This window comes from Helianthus annuus, chromosome 7, assembly GCF_002127325.2.
Source record: "Helianthus annuus cultivar XRQ/B chromosome 7, HanXRQr2.0-SUNRISE, whole genome shotgun sequence".
Classification (NCBI taxonomy): Eukaryota; Viridiplantae; Streptophyta; class Magnoliopsida; order Asterales; family Asteraceae; genus Helianthus; species Helianthus annuus.
Window position 1 is genome coordinate 117,596,226 of NC_035439.2, and position 26,421 is coordinate 117,622,646.

At 37.2% G+C, this 26,421-nt stretch overlaps 2 protein-coding genes across 3 annotated transcripts; both read left to right on the plus strand.

The window, feature by feature from the left end:
* Nucleotides 1–7,340: 7,340 nt before the first annotated feature.
* Nucleotides 7,341–10,435, plus strand: LOC110868292 (sister chromatid cohesion 1 protein 4-like). Its single transcript, XM_022117419.2, has 6 exons — nt 7,341–7,857; nt 9,003–9,261; nt 9,348–9,445; nt 9,540–9,583; nt 9,741–9,799; nt 10,337–10,435. The coding sequence occupies exons 1-6, from the start codon at nt 7,734–7,736 to the stop codon at nt 10,389–10,391; spliced, it is 639 nt and encodes a 212-aa protein (XP_021973111.1). The 5' UTR covers nt 7,341–7,733; the 3' UTR covers nt 10,392–10,435.
* Nucleotides 10,436–16,820: 6,385 nt separating this feature from the next.
* On the plus strand, nt 16,821–25,925 carry LOC110868291 (sister chromatid cohesion 1 protein 4). Of its 2 annotated transcripts, none has more exons than XM_022117418.2 (16): nt 16,821–17,337; nt 18,260–18,518; nt 18,605–18,702; nt 18,796–18,839; nt 18,994–19,052; nt 19,591–19,645; nt 19,744–20,170; nt 20,274–20,474; nt 21,131–22,129; nt 22,650–22,794; nt 22,906–23,042; nt 23,995–24,962; nt 25,046–25,079; nt 25,183–25,297; nt 25,379–25,508; nt 25,591–25,925. In XM_022117418.2, the coding sequence occupies exons 1-16, from the start codon at nt 17,214–17,216 to the stop codon at nt 25,687–25,689; spliced, it is 3,894 nt and encodes a 1,297-aa protein (XP_021973110.1). In that variant the 5' UTR covers nt 16,821–17,213; the 3' UTR covers nt 25,690–25,925. The 2 variants fall into 2 exon arrangements, with proteins under 2 accessions (XP_021973110.1, XP_035831104.1); XM_035975211.1 differs by lacking the exon at nt 16,821–17,337 and adding an exon at nt 17,808–18,056.
* The last annotated feature ends 496 nt before the right edge of the window (nt 25,926–26,421 follow it).

The following is a 26,421-nucleotide window of genomic DNA, read 5'->3' on the forward strand; positions in this document are numbered from 1 at the left end:
AGATTATAAATTTAAATAATTCTCCCAAGTTATAAAAGAGTTTGTGCCTTGTGCATTCAAATCAATTTTTAATAAACATTTTACAAAAGTGTCAGTTGAATGTATTTACCAGTGTAAACTGACGTATTTTCCCAAAAAGACTAAATGCAGGTACTATGCGTAATTGGCTGGATAATTCTCCTTAGCATCAATAAAGAGTCTCGCAAGCTTAAGATGCCTATGTCTGTTGAACAACACTTATATTTTTGTTTGATCCCCTGTGGATACTTTTCGACTATTCGTAATACATTTGATATTACAAACAATGGTTGAAATATAATTATCTTTATGCTTCCGCTGTGCATTCATATATTGTGTGGTTTGACTATATTGTTGCCAACTACGTCACGATAATCCCCCACCGGGCCCACCGGTGAGACACGTGGAAATCGGGGTGTGACAAGTTTGCTTTATATGTTTGATGGTATGGGACATTAAACGTTAAATATAATGACATTAATAGTTGTTATAGATTCTCTTGAACAATCTGTTTCGCTCAGTGCCACGCCCCGATGTTTCCGCCATCGGTTGGGATGTGACACCACATAGTTTGGATCAGTTAGAGATTTGGGGATACGTTTCAGTCAATGTATTTTGTGACAACTCGTATTTCAAGCCTTTCTTTGTCTTTTGATGTAACTCGTCTGTACGCTACTTGAATAGTTGATGTGTTAATTTTAATTGAATGATTATAAGTTGTTTATATGTGATGTGTGAATGTTATAAGATGTGTGTACAATATTTATCCGATCGCACAATTCCCGGGCCGCACACTATCCATAAGCCGCACATTTCCTTATCCTTTGAAGACTTGTTCTCGGACCAAACTCGTGTTCCTAACCCACAGCCCAAATGAAGCTCGAGAGTTGGGCTCGAATCACACTTATCGAATACACACATGATTAGTGTGTAATCCCTATCATTATCAAAACACATAACATAATCACAAAACCCTAAACTTCTCCCTATTCCTTTCCACACTCGGCGGCAACCATCCCCTCCCTTCAAAGCTTTCTTGTTCGAAACAGCCTTGCTCTACCTTCCAACCGGTTAGTGTTTTATACCATCCAAATGTATAATGATCAATATGTGTAGATGTGTTATTGTATTAATACATGATGTTGTATTTAATCGTGTTCTTACATGATGGTTTGTGTTTATGATGATATACTAATAGAGTATTGATGAGTATTTTGTGAAACAAACCAATAGATAGATCCGAAACTGTATGAGACATGATCGATGGCCTAGGGTTGTTTAGGTATACATATTTGATGATTAACAAGTATAAATCAATCCATTGTTATTTGAAGACTAGGGTTGCATAATAATTGTGAAGTTAGTCATGTTATTCGATCTAGTTGGAATGATGATTGTGATGAAAGATTGTGTTATATTTATGCAAAGATTAGGGTTACATGGTAGCTGATACGAGTATGTGTTCGACATGATTAAATGGTTTGATCCGATGTGAATGTTGATCATATGTTAGTTGTAATCAATGTGTTGTTGGTAATTAGGGTTCATGAAAAATTAGTTGATGATTGCTTGTTTTGATCGAGTGGATATTTAACAAACAATATCAGTGCTCCCCATGGTGATGAGCTTGGCTGTATAAATCCTTTCTCTAACAATTCATCTAATTGGTTTTTCAGTTCCTGCATTTCAGCGGGTGCCAAACGGTAAGGTGCTTTGGCAATTGGTGTTGTTCCTGGTAGCAGGTGGATTCTGAATTCAACTTCCCTGTCTGGCGGTAGTCCTGGCAATTCCTCTGGAAAGACATCTGAAAACTGGGACACTACGGGAATATCTTTTAATTCTTTTCCTTTAGTGTTAGTGATTATAGAAATCAAATACACTATAGATCCTTTTCTTATATAGTTTGCAGTTTTCATCACAGAGATGAATTTAGTGGATCTAGATGGTTTATCTCCTTTAATTGTGATCTTTTCACCCTTTGGTGACTTTACTTGAATTGACTTTTGATCACATAAAATACTGGCTTTATTGGCTATTAACCAATCCATTCCTAACACAACATCGAATCCAGCCAGATTCATTGGGTAAAGGTTTGCAATAAATTTTTGATTAAAAATTTCTATTCTTGCTCCCTGCAAGATTTCAGAAATCCTAACGGTTTCTCCATTTGCGGTTTCTACTAGACATTCTTGTGGTAGTTTAGTTAATGATTGATTTAGGAGTTTGCAAAACGAAGTATTAATAAAACTTTGGTTTGCACCAGAGTCAAATAATACTTTAGCAAAAATATCATTAACTAAAAACGTACCAGCTATGACGTCCGGAATCATCCTGGCTTCATCTGCAGTTAGAACGAATGCTCTAGCATTTTTAGGATTCTTGTTGTTTGCAGCTGGAGCTAACTTCGGACAGTTTGGCTTGATATGACCTTTTTCTCCACAGTTAAAGCACATTCCATTACTGGTTTTTCTCCTGCAATCTTCTTCCTTGTGTCCTGGTGCCTTACAGTAATTGCAGTGAGTGGAGCATTTTCCAGAATGCTTCTTCTTGCAGATCTTGCAGTATGGTGTAGAGGTAGAACCTACATTCCTACGGTTGAAATTCCCAGAACGGAATTCTTGAGTAAGCCTTTGGGTCAGGTTTCTCCTCTGGTCTTCTTCTCTAGTACGGATTAACTCATCTGTCAAGGTATTAGCTAGTTCTACAGCTTCTTCTATGGTTTGGGGTCTAGCTGCCTTGACTACATGTCTAATTTCTCCAATTAATCCCCAGATGTAACGGGAGATTAATACCAGCTCAGGTGATGCAAGGGTTGGTACTATCCTAGCATATTCAAAGAATGTGGTAGTATAACCCTTACTATCTACCCCGGTCATTCTAAGATTCAGAAATTTATTTGCTATCTGCTCCTTTTCATTGGGAGGGCAGAACTTCCTTTCTACCATATTTTTGAACTCTTCCCATTCCATGTTATAGATTCTATCACTTCCTCTTGACTGGAGGATAGTGTTCCACCACTCTAGAGCTGCATTCTTAAATAAATTAGAAGCAAACATTATCCTATCTTCTTCGGCACACTTGCTTATTTTTAGAACAGCCTCAGTTTTCTCTATCTAGCGTAGAGCTGCAATGGGTCCTTCATTACCCGAGAATTCTATTGGTTTACAGGACCAGAATTCTTTATAAGAACAACCATATGGCATGGTTCTTCTTCTTTTGGGAATGGGCGCTTGAAGTACGAGTCCATTGTTCACGCTGTGTTCCGGTTCACTTGGTCGCTTACTGCTATGCTTACTTTTATTATTCGCTTCTTGAACTGTTTGAATAATAAATGGCATTGCATCTATAATTCCTTGTGCCACTATGTGTTGAAAGACACTATTATCCATTTGGTTTCCATTGTTATTTGGATTCTCATTAACCATGTTATTGTTACTCTGGTTATCGTTATTCAGGTTATCTTGATTTCCCTCGTCGGCCATTTGAATTTTAAACATTTACCAAATATTAATATCACAAATAATATTTAGATATAGCCAAGCACATGACACGCACTTTTTGATCAAAAGCGTCGAGCATTGCGACTTTTACTCTATTCATATAGTATGCATCATTACACACTAGTACTGAATTTAAAATTACAATACCGACTGAAATGTAAAGCTACAATACTAGTAGTATGCATCCGTAGTGTTTTTTTTTCCTAACACATACACACATATATTATGTTTATGTTATTATTATTATTACTACTACCGTTTCTACCATAGCATTTACTGATATGGATTCATCCAAAAATCCATATTGCGTTCGTCGTATTTCCATACGAGACGCTCTCCCACCTGTCGCATTCTCTCACTGCTTTCTAAAATTTCCTCACCGAAAGTCCTAAGTTCTTGTACGTTTTCTGCATTCATTGGGGGTGCAGGTTCTAGGACTGGGTTTGGAATCTGGGGTGCGGGTTCCTGGTATGGAGGGATAGGGGCCTGGTATGGGTAGGGATTCTCTAAGATCTCCCTAATGTATACATCACTAACGTTATAGGGATCTTGAGGATCTAACCCTGGGTAGGCTCCTAAGTTGGGTATTGGCACATTTTCCTGTATCGGGTTTTGTTGTACATAGTCCCTAACATCGTCCCACCAGGGGTCGTAGTCGTTTGGGTCTAGGGGATTTGGTGCAGGTACCCTAGGTATCTCCTCCGGGTTGTAATCAGGCATTTCTACTTGATTTCCAAAGTTTTCTATTTCCATGGGTTGATCAGGAATTTGTGGTTGTGGTTGAGGTGCTAGCATTTGTTCCAGGTTTGGGTCAGCTGCATTGGTTGCTAAAATGTGGATATTGGCTATACCCCTATTGAGCATATCCTGGGCATGGGCATCAGTTTCTCTTTTAGATGCGACTAACACTCGCTGTTCCTGCAACTTTTTCATACGTTTCCTACGCTCATGTGCTCCCCTACTGAACCATCCCCTCTTTTTCTGAGGAAATGGCTCTTCAGACTGAGCCTTAAACACAAAGATTCCTTCTTCCGTATCAGCAGAGTACCCTGAGAGGGCAGGCTGAGAAGAGGAGGTGCCTTCGCTCCTAGGCGAACCAGACAATTGACGGTACGCGTCAGATGGTCCTTGGTCGCTCATACTGTAAACTAACAGATAGTCAGATAACACATAACAAGAAAATACAATTATGCACGTATTTCCGTAATTTCCTAACACTTTGAATTTTGATGTCAGCAGAACACTTCTGTGGCTGAATCAGTGGCATAGCTCTGATACCACCTTATGTCACAACCCCCAATCCCTAGTTCCCGGGAACGGGCGGTCGTGAGCCAGTTTCGGTGGTATCACATTTATTTATTCAATTTGGCAGCGGAAATTTTCATCAGGACCGTAGCTAGGAAATATTTTATCAGAGTAAACCACCATATTTTATAATATTAAACACATGGGTAAAACCCAAGTTTTCAGTACATACATTTCATAGGAATAAATCCTATTTTATTTAATAAAAACATCTATTTTATTCTTAGGTAACTTTATTGCCACTTTTCCAAGCCTTCAGTGTTGTCCAGCTGGCTTCTATTTGGCTTTCACATTTTTTTACCTGAAACGCGTTTTAAAAACATTTTGTCAGTGGGAAATACTGGTGAGTGAATCCCAGTTTAATCGAGTTTAAATAAGAAGTCACAGTGAACAGTATTGAGGGCGATCCCGCAATTACATTTGTTTCCAAGTTATATCAATTATCACCCGTTGGTACTGTCAGACCTGACTTGTGGAAATGTTACTCCTTGACCACGTGGTAACAAATTTTGTATACAAAACCCCAACATACCCAAGATAATTGTATTCTTACAAATACTCAATAACTGTTATTCGCATGGAAAGGTATTTAAAGTTTTGTAAAAACAATTAACAAAAGGTTTACAAAAAGTGGATCAACTCACATTGCTGTCTTAGGTTATCCTTTAGTAATACCCTCCCCGAGACGGTATTCCAAATGCACAAATGCACGTGTGTTAGTATAATAACCCATTTTAACATTAGTAATACCCTCCCCGAGACGGTATTCCAACGACTACGTCGGGCAGAACCACGACAGCCGTTACGGAACCCTAGATCAATCGGGCAGCGTATCTAATACGTCTCCAGGGGTTATAATACTTACATCGTAGCAGAACCTCGTTACTTAGGGGGGTATAATACCCGGCTATAATAACTTTATACAGAAATTTGAGATTCGAGATTGAAATTGTGAACGTCGAAAACGAAACCCGATGGCCTTCTTATATAGTGCTGAAATCTGGTCTCCACGTGGCCCGCGTAAAGAACAGGCCAAGGTTACGCGGCTCGCGTCAACCTTGGTCAACACAATAGCTTGGCCCGGTCATCTACTAGGTTCGACACGATATCGACACGTGTCAGCTCAGGGCTGCGCCACAACTTAGGTCACTCGCGGCCCGCGTTAACTATCGAGAACTATTACGCGGCCCGCTTCAACTTAAAGAAATCAAAGGAATCCGGTTTACACCTTCATACGGCCCGCGTGAATGGTTGGGGTGGGTCTACGCGGCCCGCCTCAGCTTAAGATTTATTGTTTTTAATTTATTTTATATGTTATAATCTAATTTGGGCTCGGTTTTCACATACGGGGTGTAATATAAGACATGTTGGGACATTTTTAAAATATACTAGGGTGTCAGAACTATTATGAGGGTGTTGGTTTTACCGAGGGTTGTTACACACCTCTCCTTGAAGAATATCTTCAAAAGCTTTGAAATTGAAACCATACTCAACACCTTGCCAATCTCTCATATAACAATTTTGCATCTATAAAAGTTGATTTTATAAGGCTGCACTACTACTTTATATAAATCTTTATTCTCACCAACACTAAATTTCGACAGAATCACAACAACATCTTCTTGAAGCTGTCCATAAAAAATAAGTATCAGATGACTCTTAATACCTGCTTGAATCTTAGCACCCTGAAGAACATTTAAAGAAAGTATCTTCTTAGCATACACCATTACATTCTCTAATAAAACGGAAAAGCAGAGATACAAATTACATTCTCATCAATGAAGATGAGATCCATCTTGTAACCCTAATTCCATTTTCGAATAATTATCGCTTTCATGTTCCACATATCTTTCCCAGGATTCAAATCGTTAACAAAACTAAGATTGTTACTGTCAACTGATATTGACACGCTTCTAATTCGGAATTCAGATTGTGATTAAATTTAAAATTTCAAAATCAGAAAAGATGAAAGCGTGATGAATTATGAAGAAGGAAATGAGAAGAAAAACTTTATATGAGAAGGATGATTGACAGGAGTTTCTGAGTGACATGCATTAATTGCTAATTACTTATTTCCATGCATTTTTTAAATTTGAATTTCCCGGTAATTAGCCTTAAACATCTGCTGATCTAAAAGCATTACAAAAGATAACAACTGCTGCTGGTAGGTATACGTTTGCCAAATGAACCATCTGCTACTTTCTTGTAGATGGGCAGTGGTTTGCCTTTTGGAATGTGGGCCAGACCTTTAACATTTGAATACACAAGGCAGTGGTTTGAAATTAAATTAAATGTATTTTAAAGTGATTTATATATCAGGCTTTATGATGTAATAATGACATAAGAAAAGTCTTGTTAAACAGCCTCTACGGACACATCAGCTTTTCTTTAGGATTTCTTATTTTATAAAAAGTATAGATAGATTATCAATATCATTAATTAATCATATTATACGAATATATTTCCAGTATTTTATTACTTCTTATTTTACATAATCATTTTTCAAAGTAACACATCTGCAACCCATGTCCTTGAAACAACACACCCACTCTTTGACCTTTCTCTCTCTTCAACTTTCTCTCTCTAAAACTACATACGCTTTAACCCTTCCCCAATCTCAACCTCCAAAACACCTTCAACAAACACTCAAAATCACCTTCACATATCCAAAATCCTTCTGGATCTGCTCCCAATTTCTCTCCTAAACCTAGGGTTTCTTACCAATTCGTCAAACACTTCTTCAAATCAGGTCAAAATTGAGCTAACATGGGTTACCAGAATCCAGAATTAGGTCCTGATTGAAGCGAAAGTAACAATTTTCTGCGGAAATTGGGGATTTTTATAAGTTAGTGTAGTTGTTGAGGATTCTAGGGTTTCTGAAGAAGGTGTGTATGAAACTATGAAGGAAGGATGTTTTATTCGCAGTTTATATTAGCGAAAAAGGGTCCGTTAGGGACGATATGGATCGCGGCGCATCTCGAGAGGAAGCTTAGGAAAAATCAGGTTGCTGATACTGATATTGGTGTCTCTGTAGGTAATATGTTGTTTTTTTTTACTGATTTTATTGTTGGAATTTTGGTGCTTGAAGGTTATGTTTTGATTATGTTTCTATATGTGGTTGTTGAGTACTTGAGTTTGGATAGTTTATTGAAAGTTGTGATTGTTTAGAGTTTTTGATAGTTTACAAAATAGAAGTTTTGTTGTTTAGTTTCAATTAGGAAAGTGTTTTATGGCTTTTGGTTTGAAGCTGATTGATTAACTGAAGTTTTCCTTTTGGAACCCTAATCCATAATTCCATATACTTGACTGTATGAACTGTACTTTGTTGGCCTGTTATGTAAGAAAGTTAATCTTTTATCTTTGTAATTTAGATAAAAGAGGCTTAATTAGTTGGGGACTATAGGAGTTCAAGGAGCTTTAAATTTTAAGTTTTTGCTGTTCAGTTTTCTTATTGCCTTATTGGTTTTGAGTCTTTTAGGGAAGATATTGTATTCTTCTATTCTTTTGGATTTTGAAACGTATATAATGAAATAGTCAACGTATTGATACTAGAAGACCCAAGATATGAAGATATTATTCCGGTGTACAGCTTTGGATCCAGTAGAACTTATAGATGTAAGAAGAAACCGAAGATATATATGGGTAGCTACTCTGAATGTATTATACCCTTATGTGAAGTTATGACAACTTTAGCCTTTAGGATTTTGTGAATTGTGTGAAATAGGATATTAAAGTTTTAGACTTGACAATAATTTACTGAGCATCAGCTGTCTGAAGTGTACAGTTTGTAGGCAGGCAGTTAAATGGTAGGTTGAGGACCTTATGTGTGGTTCAAGTTCTTAATGTATGGCGGATGATTTAGTTTCTCGTATTCCAGCAATACAATTTTTATTGGATCCATTATTTATATTAAGAGGGGAATGTATAGAAGAAATTCAGAGGGTACTATTTTCTTTTAGTCTGGAAAATATGTAAGGTACATTTAAATATACTTCCATAATAATTTTATACATTGTTCTCCTAGGGTTCTTCTTGCATCCAAACAACTATTATAATACAAAATTACAAATGCCCTTGAATCATATGAACCGTGTGTATAAATATGTAAACAGGTAGATATGCTGTATTTAATCATTTAAACTGCTTCACTTGTTAATTTACTCTGTTTGACTATGACAGACTCAATCCTATTTCCCGAGATGCCTATTGCACTGCGGTTGTCCAGCCATCTGTTGCTTGGTGTGGTTAGGATTTACTCAAAAAAGGTCAATTACCTTTTTGACGATTGCAGTGAGGCTTTGCTTAAAGTCAAACAAGCTTTCCGGTCAACTGCTGTGGACTTGCCACCTGAAGAATCTACTGCTCCTTATCACTCAATAACCCTGCCAGAGACTTTCGATCTAGATGATTTTGAGCTGCCCGACAATGATCTGCAGGGGTTAATTTTTCAATATCTATCTTTTCAGGGGCCAGTTTGTCACTAATTTGTACTGATGTTTGCTTGTTGATATAACTATTTTGCAGTAATTATGTTGATCAACACATCAGTTCAAAGGACCAGATCACACTTCAAGATACTATGGAGGGCGTTGTTTATACTACATCTAAATTTGGACTTGACGGTTGGTATCTATTTCCATCATTAAAAAATCTTATTAACATTTTTCACGCAGTTCATATCAAATGATTATCCGTTTATTTTGTTTTTTTTTATAGAGAGATTTGGTGATGGTGATGCATCTGGTTTAGATCTTGATGAGGTAACACAGTTACTTAATAATGTCACATGATTTGTTATTTCAATGAACACACGCAATGCCACTTTTGAAACTAACAACAAGCATACTTTACGATCATGTGGCTTAACAATTTGCATAAGTTTATCTAAAGCATTTCATTGAAATTTGGTGCAAGCAGGAACTATTGGCCGAGAAGGCTGCAACGCCTGAACTTGCTACTGGTACATTGAATTCAGAGTATGTTCTCTGTGTCTGTGTGTGTTACTCTACATTATTTTATTTTTAATTTGAGTAAAACCATTTTTCATCCCTGAGGTTTGGCTAGTTTTGCGACTTTCATCCAAAGGTTTGTTTTTCCGCATCTAGATCCAAAGGGTTTGAAATCTTGCCATTTTCATCCGGCTCACTAACTCCTTCCATCTTCTTCGTTAAGTCAGGGGTATTTTCGTCTTTTTGTTAACTTAAAGGGCAATTCGGTCTTTTTGACTTTTTGTACAAGCATTTAGCATAATGTACAAGTATTTAAAATACCAAATTGCCCTTTCAGTTAACAAAAAAGACGAAAATACCCCTGACTTAACAGGAAAAATTGATGGAGTTAACGAGCCGATGAAAATGGCAAGATTTCAAAGCTTTTGGATCCAGATGTGGAAAAACAAACCATTGGACGAAAGTCGCAAAACTGGTCAAACCTCAGGGACGAAAATGGGATATACTCCTTTTCTTTGGTATCATAGTTTCATCTTCTAACATAAATAAATCCTCCAATTTCAGTGATGATCCTCAGGCATCTGTCCATGCTAATGATAGTGGTGGCACTCCAAATTAGGTCCATAAAAGAACTTGAAATTACACACATGATTAGTGTGTAATCCCTATCATTATCAAAACACATAACATAATCACAAAACCCTAAACTTCTCCCTATTCCTTTCCACACTCGGCGGCAACCATCCCCTCCCTTCAAAGCTTTCTTGTTCGAAACAGCCTTGCTCTACCTTCCAACCGGTTAGTGTTTTATACCATCCAAATGTATAATGATCAATATGTGTAGATGTGTTATTGTATTAATACATGATGTTGTATTTAATCGTGTTCTTACATGATGGTTTGTGTTTATGATGATATACTAATAGAGTATTGATGAGTATTTTGTGAAACAAACCAATAGATAGATCCGAAACTGTATGAGACATGATCGATGGCCTAGGGTTGTTTAGGTATACATATTTGATGATTAACAAGTATAAATCAATCCATTGTTATTTGAAGACTAGGGTTGCATAATAATTGTGAAGTTAGTCATGTTATTCGATCTAGTTGGAATGATGATTGTGATGAAAGATTGTGTTATATTTATGCAAAGATTAGGGTTACATGGTAGCTGATACGGGTATGTGTTAGACATGATTAAATGGTTTGATCCGATGTGAATGTTGATCATATGTTAGTTGTAATCAATGTGTTGTTGGTAATTAAGGTTCAAGAAAAATTAGTTGATGATTGCTTGTTTTGATCGAGTGGATATTTAACAAACAATATCGGTGCTCCCCATGGTGATGAGCTTGGCTGTATAAATCCTTTCTCTAACAATTCATCTAATTGGTTTTTCAGTTCCTGCATTTCAGCGGGTGCCAAACGGTAAGGTGCTTTGGCAATTGGTGCTGTTCCTGGTAGCAGGTGGATTCTGAATTCAACTTCCCTGTCTGGCGGTAGTCCTGGCAATTCCTCTGGAAAGACATCTGAAAACTGGGACACTACTGGAATATCTTTTAATTCTTTTCCTTTAGTGTTAGTGATTATAGAAATCAAATACACTATAGATCCTTTTCTTATATAGTTTGCAGTTTTCATCACAGAGATGAATTTAGTGGATCTAGATGGTTTATCTCCTTTAATTGTGATCTTTTCACCCTTTGGTGACTTTACTTGAATTGACTTTTGATCACATAAAATACTGGCTTTATTGGCTATTAACCAATCCATTCCTAACACAACATCGAATCCAGCCAGATTCATTGGGTAAAGGTTTGCAATAAATTTTTGATTAAAAATTTCTATTCTTGCTCCCTGCAAGATTTCAGAAATCCTAACGGTTTCTCCATTTGCGGTTTCTACTAGACATTCTTGTGGTAGTTTAGTTAATGATTGATTTAGGAGTTTGCAAAACGAAGTATTAATAAAACTTTGGTTTGCACCAGAGTCAAATAATACTTTAGCAAAAATATCATTAACTAAAAACGTACCAGCTATGACGTCCGGAATCATCCTGGCTTCATCTGCAGTTAGAACGAATGCTCTAGCATTTTTAGGATTCTTGTTGTTTGCAGCTGGAGCTAACTTCGGACAGTTTGGCTTGATATGACTTTTTTCTCCACAGTTAAAGCACATTCCATTACTGGTTTTTCTCCTGCAATCTTCTTCCTTGTGTCCTGGTGCCTTACAGTAATTGCAGTGAGTGGAGCATTTTCCAGAATGCTTCTTCTTGCAGATCTTGCAGTATGGTGTAGAGGTAGAACCTACATTCCTACGGTTGAAATTCCCAGAACGGAATTCTTGAGTAAGCCTTTGGGTCAGGTTTCTCCTCTGGTCTTCTTCTCTAGTACGGATTAACTCATCTGTCAAGGTATTAGCTAGTTCTACAACTTCTTCTATGGTTTGGGGTCTAGCTGCCTTGACTACGTGTCTAATTTCTCCAATTAATCCCCAGATGTAACGGGAGATTAATACCGGCTCAGGTGATGCAAGGGTTGGTACTATCCTAGCATATTCAAAGAATGTGGTAGTATAACCCTTACTATCTACCCCGATCATTCTAAGACTCAGAAATTTATTTGCTATCTGCTCCTTTTCATTGGGAGGGCAGAACTTCCTTTCTACCATATTTTTGAACTCTTCCCATTCCATGTTATAGATTCTATCACTTCCTCTTGACTGGAGGATAGTGTTCCACCACTCTAGAGCAACATTCTTAAATAAATTAGAAGCAAACATTATCCTATCTTCTTCGGCACACTTGCTTATTTTTAGAACAGCCTCAGTTTTCTCTATCCAGCGTAGAGCTGCAATGGGTCCTTCATTACCCGAGAATTCTATTAGTTTACAGGACCAGAATTCTTTATAAGAACAACCATATGGCATGGTTCTTCTTCTTTTGGGAATGGGCGCTTGAAGTACGAGTCCATTGTTCACGCTGTGTTCCGGTTCACTTGGTCGCTTACTGCTATGCTTACTTTTATTATTCGCTTCTTGAACTGTTTGAATAATAAATGGCATTGCATCTATAATTCCTTGTGCCACTATGTGTTGAACGACACTATTATCCATTTGGTTTCCATTGTTATTTGGATTCTCATTAACCATGTTATTGTTACTCTGGTTATCGTTATTCAGATTATCTTGATTTCCCTCGTCGGCCATTTGAATTTTAAACATTTACCAAATATTAATATCACAAATAATATTTAGATATAGCCAAGCACATGACACGCACTTTTTGATCAAAAGCGTCGAGCATTGCGACTTTTACTCTATTCATATAGTATGCATCATTACACACTAGTACTGAATTTAAAATTACAATACCGACTGAAATGTAAAGCTACAATACTAGTAGTATGCATCCGTAGTGTTTTTTTTCCTAACACATACACACATATATTATTTTTATGTTATTATTATTATTACTACTACCGTTTCTACCATCGCATTTACTGATATGGATTCATCCAAAAATCCATATTGTGTTCGTCGTATTTCCATACGAGACGCTCTCCCACCTGTCGCATTCTCTCACTGCTTTCTAAAATTTCCTCACCGAAAGTCCTAAGTTCTTGTACGTTTTCTGCATTCATTGGGGGTGCAGGTTCTAGGACTGGGTTTGGAATCTGGGGTGCGGGTTCCTGGTATGGAGGGATAGGGGCCTGGTATGGGTAGGGATTCTCTAAGATCTCCCTAATGTATACATCACTAACGTTATAGGGATCTTGAGGATCTAACCCTGGGTAGGCTCCTAAGTTGGGTATTGGCACATTTTCCTGTATCGGGTTTTGTTGTACATAGTCCCTAACATCGTCCCACCAGGGGTCGTAGTCGTTTGGGTCTAGGGGATTTGGTGCAGGTACCCTAGGTATCTCCTCCGGGTTGTAATCAGGCATTTCTACTTGATTTCCAAAGTTTTCTATTTCCATGGGTTGATCAGGAATTTGTGGTTGTGGTTGAGGTGCTAGCATTTGTTCCAGGTTTGGGTCAGCTGCATTGGTTGCTAAAATGTGGATATTGGCTATACCCCTATTGAGCATATTCTGGGCATAGGCATCAGTTTCTCTTTTAGCTGCGACTAACACTCGCTGTTCCTGCAACTTTTTCATATGTTTCCTACGCTCATGTGCTCCCCTACTGAACCATCCCCTCTTTTTCTGAGGAAATGGCTCTTCAGACTGAGCCTTAAACACAAAGATTCCTTCTTCCGTATCAGCAGAGTACCCTGAGAGGGCAGGCTGAGAAGAGGAGGTGCCTTCGCTCCTAGGCGAACCAGACAATTGACGGTACGCGTCAGATGGTCCTTGGTCGCTCATACTGTAAACTAACAGATAGTCAGATAACACATAACAAGAAAATACAATTATGCACGTATTTCCGTAATTTCCTAACACTTTGAATTTTGATGTCAGCAGAACACTTCTGTGGCTGAATCAGTGGCATAGCTCTGATACCACCTTATGTCACAACCCCCAATCCCTAGTTCCCGGGAACGGGCGGTCGTGAGCCAGTTTCGTTGGTATCACATTTATTTATTCAATTTGGCAGCGAAAATTTTCATCAGGACCGTAGCTAGGAAATATTTGATCAGAGTAAACCACCATATTTTATAATATTAAACACATGGGTAAAACCCAAGTTTTCAGTACATACATTTCATAGGAATAAATCCTATTTTATTTAATAAAAACATCTATTTTATTCTTAGGTAACTTTATTGCCACTTTTCCAAGCCTTCAGTGCTGTCCAGCTGGCTTCTATTTGGTTTTCACATTTTGTTACCTGAAACGCGTTTTAAAAACATTTTGTCAGTGGGAAATACTGGTGAGTGAATCCCAGTTTAATCGAGTTTAAATAAGAAGTCACAGTGAACAGTATTGAGGGCGATCCCGCAATTACATTTGTTTCCAAGTTATATCAATTATCACCCGTTGGTACTGTCAGACCTGACTTGTGGAAATGTTACTCCTTGACCAGGTGGTAACAAATTTTGTATACAAAACCCCAACATACCCAAGATAATTGTATTCTTACAAATACTCAATAACTGTTATTCGCATGGAAAGGTATTTAAGGTTTTGTAAAAACAATTAACAAAAGGTTTACAAAAAGTGGATCAACTCACATTGCTGTCTTAGGTTATCCTTTAGGGTTTCCTTGTGAATATCTATAATTTACACAAATGCACGTGTGTTAGTATAATAACCCATTTTAACATTAGTAATACCCTCCCCGAGACGGTATTCCAACGACTACGTCAGGCAGAACCACGACAGCCGTTACGGAACCCTAGATCAATCGGGCAGTGTATCTAATACGTCTCCAGGGGTTATAATACTTACATCGTAGCAGAACCTCGTTACTTAGGGGGTATAATACCCGGCTATAATAACTTTCTACAGAAATTTGAGATTCGAGATTGAAATTGTGAACGTCTAAAACGAAACCCGATGGCCTTCTTATATAGTGCTGAAATCTGGTCTCCACGCGGCCCGTGTAAAGAACAGGCCAAGGTTACGCGGCTCGCGTCAACCTTGGCCAACACAACAGCTTGGCCCGGTCATCTACTAGGTTCGACACGATATCGACACGTGTCAGCTCAGGGCTGCGCCACAACTTAGGTCACTCGCGACCCGCGTTAACTATCGAGAACTATTACGCGGCCCGCTTCAACTTAAAGAAATCAAAGGAATCCGGTTTACACCTTCATACGGCCCGCGTGAATGGTTGGGGTGGGTCTACGCGGCCCGCCTCAGCTTAAGATTTATTGTTTTTAATTTATTTTATATGTTATAATCTAATTTGGGCTCGGTTTTCACATACGGGGTGTAATATAAGACATGTTGGGACATTTTTAAAATATACTAGGGTGTCAGAACTATTATGAGGGTGTTGGTTTTACCGAGGGTTGTTACACACCTCTCCTTGAAGAATATCTTCATAAGCTTTGAAATTGAAACCATACTAAACACCTTGCCAATCTCTCATATGAGTAACAATTTTGCATCTATAAAAGTTGATTTTATAAGGCTGCACTACTACTTTATATAAATCTTTATTCTCACCAACACCAAATTTCGACAGAATCACAACAACATCTTCTTGAAGCTGTCCATAAAAAATAAGTATCGGATGACTCTTAATACCTGCTTGAATCTTAGCACCCTGAAGAACATTTAAAGAAAGTATCTTCTTAGCATACACCATTACATTCTCTAATAAAACGGAAAAGCAGAGATACAAATTACATTCTCATCAATGAAGATGAGATCCATCTTGTAACCCTAATTCCATTTTCGAATAATTATCGCTTTCATGTTCCACATATCTTTCCCAGGATTCAAATCGTTAACAAAACTAAGATTGTTACTGTCAACTGATATTGACACGCTTCTAATTCGGAATTCAGATTGTGATTAAATTTAAAATTTCAAAATCAGAAAAGATGAAAGCGTGATGAATTATGAAGAAGGAAATGAGAAGAAAAACTTTATATGAGAAGGATGATTGACAGGAGTTTCTGAGTGACATGCATTAATTGCTAATTACTTATTTCCATGCATTTTTGAAATTTGAATTTCCCGGTAATTAGCCTTAAACATCTGCTGATCTAAAAGCATTACGGAAGATAACAACTGCTGCTGCTAGGTATACGTTTGCCAAAGGAACCATCTGCTACTTTCTTGTAGATGGGCAGTGGTTTGTCTTTTGGAATGTGGGCCAGACCTTTAACATTTGAATACACAAGGCACTGGTTTGAAATTAAATTAAATGTATTTTAAAGTGATTTATATATCAGGCTTTATGATGTAATAATGACATAAAAAAAGTCTTGTTAAACAGCCTCTACGGACACATCAGCTTTTCTTTAGGATTTCTTATTTTATAAAAAGTATTGATAGATTATCAATATCATTAATTAATCATATTATACGAACATATTTCCAGTATTTTATTACTTCTTATTTTAAATAATCATTTTTCAAAGTAACACATCTGCAACCCATGTCCTTGAAACAACACACCCACTCTTTGACCTTTCTCTCTCTTCAACTTTCTCTCTCTAAAACTACATACGCTTTAACCCTTCCCCAATCTCAACCTCCAAAACACCTTCAACAAACACTCAAAATCACCTTCACATATCCAAAATCCTTCTGGATCTGCTCCCAATTTCTCTCCCAAACCTAGGGTTTCTTACCAATTCGTCAAACAGTTCTTCAAATCAGGTCAAAATTGAGCTAACATGGGTTACCAGAATCCAGAATTAGGTCCTGATTGAAGCGAAAGTAACAATTTTCTGCGGAAATTGGGGATTTTTATAAGTTAGCGTAGTTGTTGAGGATTTTAGGGTTTCTGAAGAAGGTGTGTATGAAACTGTGAAGGAAGGATGTTTTATTCGCAGTTTATATTAGCGAAAAAGGGTCCGTTAGGGACGATATGGATCGCGGCGCATCTCGAGAGGAAGCTTAGGAAAAATCAGGTTGCTGATACTGATATTGGTGTCTCTGTAGGTAATATGTTGTTTTTAACTGATTTTTTTGTTGGAATTTTGGTGGTTGAAGGTTATGTTTTGATTATGTTTCTATATGTGGTTGTTGAGTACTTGAGTTTGGATAGTTTATTGAAAGTTGTGATTGTTTAGAGTTTTTGATAGTTTACAAATAGAAGTTTTGTGGTTTAGTTTCAATTAGGAAAGTGTTTTATGGCTTTTGGTTTGAAGCTGATTGATTAACTGAAGTTTTCCTTTTGGAACCCTAATCCATAATTCCATACATTTAAAGCTACTTGAAAGATATAATGAAGTAGTCAACGTATCGATACTAGAAGACCCAAGATATGAAGATATTATTCCGGTGTACAGTTTTGGATCCAGTAGAACTTATAGATGTAAGAAGAAACCGAAGATATATATGGGTAGCTACTCTGAATGTATTATACCCTTATGTGAAGTTATGACAACTTTAATTGTGTGAAATAGGATATTAAAGTTTTAGACTTGAAAATAATTTACTGAGCATCAGCTGTCTGAAGTGTACAGTTTGTAGGCAGGCAGTTAAATGGTAGGTTGTGGATCTTATGTGTGGTTCAAGGTCTTAATGTATGGCAGATGATTTAGTTTCTCGTATTCCAGCAATACAATTTTTAGTGGATCCATTATTTATATTAAGAGGGGAATGTATAGAAGAAATTCAGAGGGTACTATTTTCTTGTAGTCTGGAGAATATGTAAGGTACATTTAAATATACTTCCATAATAATTTTATACATTGTTCTCCTAGGGTTCTTCTTGCATCCAAACAACTATTATAATACAAAATTACAAATGCCCTTGAATCATATGAACCGTGTTTATAAATATGTAAACAGGTAGATATGCTGTATTTAATCATTTAAACTGCTTCACTTGTTAATTTACTCTGTTTGACTTTGACAGACTCAATCCTATTTCCTGAGATGCCTATTGCACTGCGGTTGTCCAGCCATCTGTTGCTTGGTGTGGTTAGGATTTACTCAAAAAAGGTCAATTACCTTTTTGACGATTGCAGTGAGGCTTTGCTTAAAGTCAAACAAGCTTTCCGGTCAACTGCTGTGGACTTGCCACCTGAAGAATCTACTGCTCCTTATCACTCAATAACCCTGCCAGAGACTTTCGATCTAGATGATTTTGAGCTGCCCGACAATGATCTGCAGGGGTTAGTTTGTCAATATCTATCTTTTCAGGGGCCCCTTTGTCACTAATTTGTACTGATGTTTGCTTGTTGATATAATTATTTTGCAGTAATTATGTTGATCAACACATCAGTTCAAAGGACCAGATCACACTTCAAGATACTATGGAGGGCGTTGTTTATACTACATCTAAATTTGGACTTGACGGTCGGTATCTATTTCCATCATTAAAAAATCTTATTAACATTTTTCACGCAGTTCATATCAAATGATTATCCGTTTATTTTGCTTTTTTTATAGAGAGATTTGGTGACGGTGATGCATCTGGTTTAGATCTTGATGAGGTAACACAGTTACTTAATAATGTCACATGATTTGTTATTTCAATGAACACACGCAATGCCACTTTTGAAACTAACAAGCATACTTTACGATCACGTGGCTTAACAATTTGCATAAGTTTATCTAAAGCATTTCATTGAAATTTGGTGCAAGCAGGAACTATTGGCCGAGAAGGCTGCAACGCCTGAACTTGCTACTGGTACATTGAATTCAGAGTATGTTCTCTGTGTCTGTGTGTGTTACGCTACATTATTTTATTTTTAATTTGAGTAAAACCGTTTTTCGTCTCTGAGGTTTGGCTAGTTTTGCGACTTTTGTCCAAAGGTTTGTTTTTTCGCATCTAGATCCAAAGGGTTTGAAATCTTGCCATTTTCATCCGGCTCAGTAACTCCTTCCATTTTCTTCGTTAAGTCAGGGGTATTTTCGTCTTTTTTGTTAACTTAAAGGGCAATTCGGTCTTTTTGACTTTTTGTACAAGCATTTAGCATAATGTACAAGTATTTAAAATACCAAATTGCCCTTTCAGTTAACAAAAAAGATGAAAATACCCCTGACTTAACAGGAAAAATTGATGGAGTTAACGAGCCGATGAAAATGGCAAGATTTCAAACCTTTTGGATCCAGATGTGGAAAAACAAACCATTGGACGAAAGTCGCAAAACTGGTCAAACCTCAGGGACGAAAATGGGATATACTCCTTTTCTTTGGTATCATAGTTTCATCTTCTAACATAAATAAATCCTCCAATTTCAGTGATGATCCTCAGGCATCTGTCCATGCTAATGATAGTGGTGGCACTCCAAATCAGGTCCATAAAAGAACTTGAAATTATTTCCATTTTTTGTTAATTTTGAAATTCGCAATATCGTATTTAACGTCGTCCCGTGTGTTTCTTTTCCATATCAGGATATAGACGAGTATGACGGAGATAACGAACCGGTTGACTATGCTGAAGCTCCATCTACTCCTGGACTATGGGAAGAACCGAATTTGTCCAACATTCAAGAAACTTCCACATGTGATGATCATCAGGAACCAGAAAATCACACCATTACAGAATTCGGCGTAAAGGAGAATTTAGAAAACGCTCCACATCAACATCATCATAATCAATTAGAGTCGCATGAGAACTCGCTACCACATGTTGCAGCAGCAACAGCAAACGATATCGGTTCAACAATCTTTACAGAATCCCGTTCAGCTGAACCTGTTATCCCCGTGTCTAATGATCCTGTTCAAGTGGAAACTTTACCAAGTAAAAAACTCATTGACGGGCCGCCGCCTGGATTTCAGATTCCCAATGATAACCGTGAAAACTTTGTAGAATATCAAGGCATGTTAATATGTTATGTATAGTTTTATACTTTTGTTCGTTCCGCTAGCTGGTTTCAGAAGGTTATTTTTGTAAATTCGTCAAATTTCTCAAAATTTTGCAGGAAATCAAGAGAATGCATTCCGTATTACCACCGTATTGGAATCAAACGCTGAAAAAGACAGCGTTGTTAGTACTCCGCAACATCATGCTTCTTTGGGACCGAAAGATTCTAATCAAGTTCCGTTTCCTCATGCCAGCATGGCGAATTCTGATTTGCCTGCTATTAGGCCATGTGTCACTTTCCCGAGCCATGAAAGTAATGGTAAGAAATTGAATTTACACATTTATAATCAAGCGTAGGGCTGCAAACGAACCAAACGAGCACGAACAAGGCCTTGTTCGTGTGCGTTCATTAAGGAAATTACGTTCACGGTGTCCGTGTTCGTTCATTAAGGAAATGAACGTGTTCGTTCGTTAAGTTTAGGTAACGAGCGCAAACGAACGTTCATGAACACAAATGAACGTTCATGGGCATAATTGAGCACAAACGAACGTTCATAAACACAAATGAACACAACAGAAATAACATGTATTAAGTTTTGAATAAAATTGGTATCTTTCATCACACGTATTACGTAGATCCACCCACAGTATTTTAGTCTAATATTTATTAAATAATTTATATAAAATACAATACACAAATATTTATTAGTGGGATTTTTTGAAGAATTTAAATATAAAATACAAAAAATTAAAACCCCAATGAATTATCAAACCCAAACGAACACGTTAAGAGCGTTCATGAACATAAACGAACGGAATTTTATGTTCGTGTTCGTTCATTTATTAAACGAACGGACACAAACGACTACCCGCCGAACGGTTCACGACCTGTTTGCTGAACGTTCTGTTCATTTGCAGCACTAATCCAGTGTACTCAATTTTAACATCAAATGTATGGTTATTTTCCATCTGTAGGACCACATGTAACTGAACCATTGATTAAAAACGTTCCGGAAATTCATCATGCGGAAATTCGTCAGAATGATGAAGTTCGGGTGGATAATGCAGTCCAAAGGGAGGTTCAAGTAGAAAACATCAACAGCTACTCAAATGACTTTTCTGCCCCTGTAATTCAAAGGGAGGTTCAAGTAGAGAACATCAATAACTACACAAATGACTTTTCTGCCCCTGTAGTCCAAAGAGAGGTTCAAGTAGAAAACGTCAACCGCTACACGGATGACTTTTCTGCCCCTGTAATTCAACGGGAGGTTCAAGTAGAAAACATCAACAGCTACACTAATGACATCTCTGCCCCTGAGAAACGGCTCCCTATGCCACATTGGCTTTCAGATGTACCCAAGAACTTCGTACCGGAAAGTACACCACTTGAAACCGACATAACATCGGGAAAAAAACGCACTTTCACTGAAAGCTCGATGACTCCCCACAGTCTAAATCTAAACGAATCTTCGGGTTTATATCCCACAAGTATGACTTCTCAGAGCTTCAATTTAAATCAGTCTTCGGGTTTATTCACCACAAATACGCCTGCTCAGAGTCTAAATTTAAACGAGTCTTCAGGGTTTTTCACTACAAATACGACTGCCCAAAGTATAAACTTGAATCAATCTTCAGGTTTTTTCACTACAGATACGATTGCCCAGAATTCAAATTTGAACCAATCTTCTGGTTTTTTCACTACAAATTCGACTGCCCAGAATTCAAATTTGAACCAATCTTCGGGTTTTTTCACTACAAATACGACTGCCCAGAATTCAAATTTGAACCAATCTTCGGGTTTTTTCACTACAAATACGACTGCCCAGAATTCAAATTTGAACCAATCTTCGGGTTTTTTCTCTACAAATACGACTGCCCAGAATCTAAATTTGAATCAATCTTCGGGTTCATTCACCATAAATATGAGTGGACAACATGTTATGAATGATGATGATTTGTTGTCTTCAATATTAGGTGAGCAAAGTATTCAGTTATTATTATTATTTTTTTAGAGTAAAATGCCATTTTCGTCCTTGAGGTTTGGCCAGTTTTGCGACTTTCGTCCAAAGGTTTGTTATATCGCATCTGGATCCAAAAGGTTTGAAATCTTGGCATTTTCATCCTGGCTCGGAAACTCCATCCATTTTTCTCCGTTAAGTCAGGGGTATTTCCGTCTTTTTTGTTAACTTAAAGGGCAATTCGGTGTTTTTCACTTTATGTAAACTCACTGGAGATGTGTGAAAAAGACCGAATTGCTATTAAGTTAACAAAAAAGACGGAAATACCCCTGACTTAACGGAAAAAAATGGATAGAGTTAACGAGCCGTATGAAAATGGCAAGATTTCAAACCCTTTGGATCCAGATACGGAAAAAACAAACCTTTGGACGAAAGTCGCAAAATTGGCCAAACCTCAGGGACGAAAAAGGCATTTTACTCTTTTCTTGGGTAGACTTTCGTTGATTTTTTTATATGAGCATTTCTTTTGGCTGCAGTTGGGAGAAAATCTTCGATGCTAAAATCGAAACCCGCTCCCCCTGTTGTGACACCATCTACAAAACGAAGGCGATCATCTGCACCCAAGACCAGTGTTATGAAAAGGAAGGTGCTCATGGATGATAACATGGTTTTGCATGGCGAGTATGTTCTATTATCTTGTTATAATAATTACTAAATAAGAATTCAGTTTTTATGTTATTGAATTCTGTGATTCTGTTGATGTTCTATTTATTTGCTTTTTTTTTCGAACAGCACAATACGTCAGCAATTGACAAACACCGAAGACATCCGGCGATTAAGAAAGAAAGCCCCTTGCACTCGTTCTGAAATCTCGATGCTTGAGAAACAATTCTGGGAAGATGAACTTTTTAGTGAACCGATATTTACTGGTGAGTTGTTAACTGATATACGTTTTGCACATTATTTTGCATTTAACCATATCTTTCCATTTAGAAACATGACATTTGCACAATTGGAATATCGGATATAATTAGGCCTGTAAATGATAGGCATGTTCGTGCTCGTTCATTTAACTTTAACCAAACACGAACACGGACATATAATCGAACACATTTTTTTGTTCATGTTCTTTTATTAAGAAAATCAGCAATTTCGTGTTTGTTTATGTTCGTTCGTTTAAAACCTAAACGAACAGTTCACGAACATAAACAAGCAAACTTAAACGAATATACTTTAACAAACAATAAACAACTAAATGAACATAATTTAGCATAAACGGAAATAAAGTATTTTTTATATTAATGAGTGATTAATTACGATAAATTCCAATGGAAAACCCATTTTTATTACTAGAAAGCCCAATTACCAATTAGTTATATTTATATAAGTAGTTAGAAAGTTCATTTTATGTGTAATATTTATATAAATATAATTACTTAGGTATTTAAATTGAAACGAACATAAATGAACACAAATGAACGAACATAAACGGACATTCACGAACATAAATGAACAAACAAAACGTGTGTTCATGTTCGTTCGTTTAATTAAACGAACAAAAGATTCTGTTCATGTTCGTTTGTTTATTAAATAAACGAACATAAACAAGTGTCCCGCCGATCAAGTTCACGAACGTTCGGTTCGTTTACAGGCCTAGACTGATTTGTTTGTGGACCAATTCATAATGCCTAGCTTCTAACCTATCAAATGTATTATTTTTCTTAATTTTATAAATACCATTGTTGAGAGATATACATTTTGCACGTTATTGTGCATTTAACCTTATCTTTCAATTTACAAACATGACATTTGCACAATCGGAATATCGGATACAAATTTTTTTTTTTTTAATTTACTAGACTGACAGTGGCTTATTTTCAGGTGTGTCGATCAAATTGGCGTCTTTGCACAAGCAGTTATATAATCTAAGTAAAATTGTCGTCTCTCATAATGATGCTTCTTTAGAAAGCGAAAAAGACCCAAAATCGATATCCCAGAACGTTGAAAAGGAAACACAATTAGAAGTCAGGCCAGAAGTTTCTAAACAAAATGCCAACTTTGAACCTGTTGCAGAGCAGCCAATCGAGTTTCCTATGGTGAGAGACAATCACACACACGACAACAATACGGTCAATTTGGACTATTACGAAAGTCAACCACCACAGATGGTTGCAACCGAACATGTGGCCAAACCCTTCAATTCAGAACATGATCTTTTTAATCAGAGCAGTGCAATGGAGATTGACCCAAAAAGCTTTCCAGATGCTGATATTGGTGTTTCTGTTATGCCTACTGAGGTTGAACCACCGACACACGCTGATGTGGACCATGTGGTTCCAAGTGATGCTTTTGACATGTCAGCAGCAATGGGTGAGGTTCAGGTGGATGCGGATGCTTCTCTGCAAACCGATGTCCCAGTTGTCAGTTCGAGTGAAAAAGTAGACGAGGATGCAGCGTTAACTTCAAATTTTGACTTGGATATAAATGGTACTAAATCTATTGAAAATGCCGTAGCTGCTGAGATAAATATCGATGTTGCTCCGGTTAGAGAAATGTCGGTAGAGAAACAAGATCAAGACAGTGAATTCAGGAAAAACGAAGAGGTTGTAAACGAGGATGCAGCGTTAACTTCGAATTTCGAGTCTGATGCGCAGAAATCGGTTTATAATGGTATATTTGGTGAAGAATACGGAACAATTGGAGCATATGATACTGAAGTAGATCCGAGTTTGCCAAATGTTTCACTGGACGAACGAGAAAATACAGGTCATCAGGTTACTTTTGAGACGACTGAAATGAACGCAGAAGATGTCTCCGCGGACCCCGCCAGTAACAGAGTTGATGATGATGTAAGCGGAAAATCTTTTTTTTTTTTTTCCAATTATACACAAGAATAATCAATGGAAATTTCTCATTTTATCTCTTGGTGTAGGAATCTACTCACCCTGCAGTTGAAAACAATACAGGTTTCCGTTCGACTTTTCGTTCTTTCTAATTTTACTCTCCCTATAGATCTCGTCATTAAACTAAATAAAAAAATTACTTTTGAGTGGGTTGTTGTTTGTTCAGATTTTCTGAACTTCGATGATGGTGATGATGACGGAGCGGATGCCGGTGGTGATTACGGGACTGATGTGGAAGCCACACGGGTGATCGACAACAGTGGATGGTCTTCGCGTACAAAGTATGCGTGTCACGCTATTCTTTATGACACATTGTTAACGAACTTGTGTTTACACTTTCGGCAATTTGAATTTGTGTTTAGGGCTGTTGCAAGATACCTCCAAGTAATGTTCGATAAGGAAGGAGAGCGTGGAAGAAATATGATCGCTGTGAACAATCTACTCGTTGGTAAAACCCGCAAAGAGGCATCAAGAATGTTCTTTGAAACACTGGTATAATTTCAAGCTTAAAACATGTCACTAGATACGTTATCGTTATGTTTATATTAATTAATATGACAAATGCATTTTACAGGTTCTGAAGACTAAGGATTACATTCACGTGGAGCAGGCAGATCCGTTTGGAGACATAAATGTTTTCCCACGGTCGAAGCTTTTGAAATCCGACTTCTAATACTGATTAAAAAAACCGGTGAGCTGCTTGGAGCTGGATGATTGTTGTTGGTTAGATATCTGGTGTATGTTCTTAGTAATTTTAGTTATGTTGGTAATTTTAGGCGTGGAGTTGAGTAGATTATGTAGCATTTGTGATGGTTTAAGCGTCTATGATGCTGTATGGATCATATTTATTTGTATATACCGTATATATCCACATCACATGCTAATTTACTAGTATTATTGTGTGAGTTACTTGTGTTTGCTAATGGTAAAACTAAAGCACGACGACTCAATATTTGCTTACAACTCTCAAAGCGACACTGATGTGTTTGAAATGCTGTTTCATGGATATCAGTCTCTTGCTTTTAAAATCGATTATTATTCTTGTTTAAGCTTACCTCACTTGATGATTATGATTAATCTTCTGGATGGTTATTGTTGTTATTACTGTGCTGATTTCGATTGCTAAGATCTGTATATTCCTTATTATTTCGTTCATCGTCGCACTCATGCTCAAACTCCTTTCTAATGCAACCCGAATTCTAACCATTTCACTGAAAATTCTTCTGTGATCTCTCTGCTGATGATTCCAATCGAAACAATGATTTTTCGTGTTTCTTTAGCGTCTTCTTCATATCTTGGTTTCGTGTGGTGTAACGTCTGTCAAAAACTTTTCAATGGGTTCGGGAAATTTCGATACCACTGTTAGGTTTAGAAGAATTGAATAATGAAGAAAGGATACTTGATC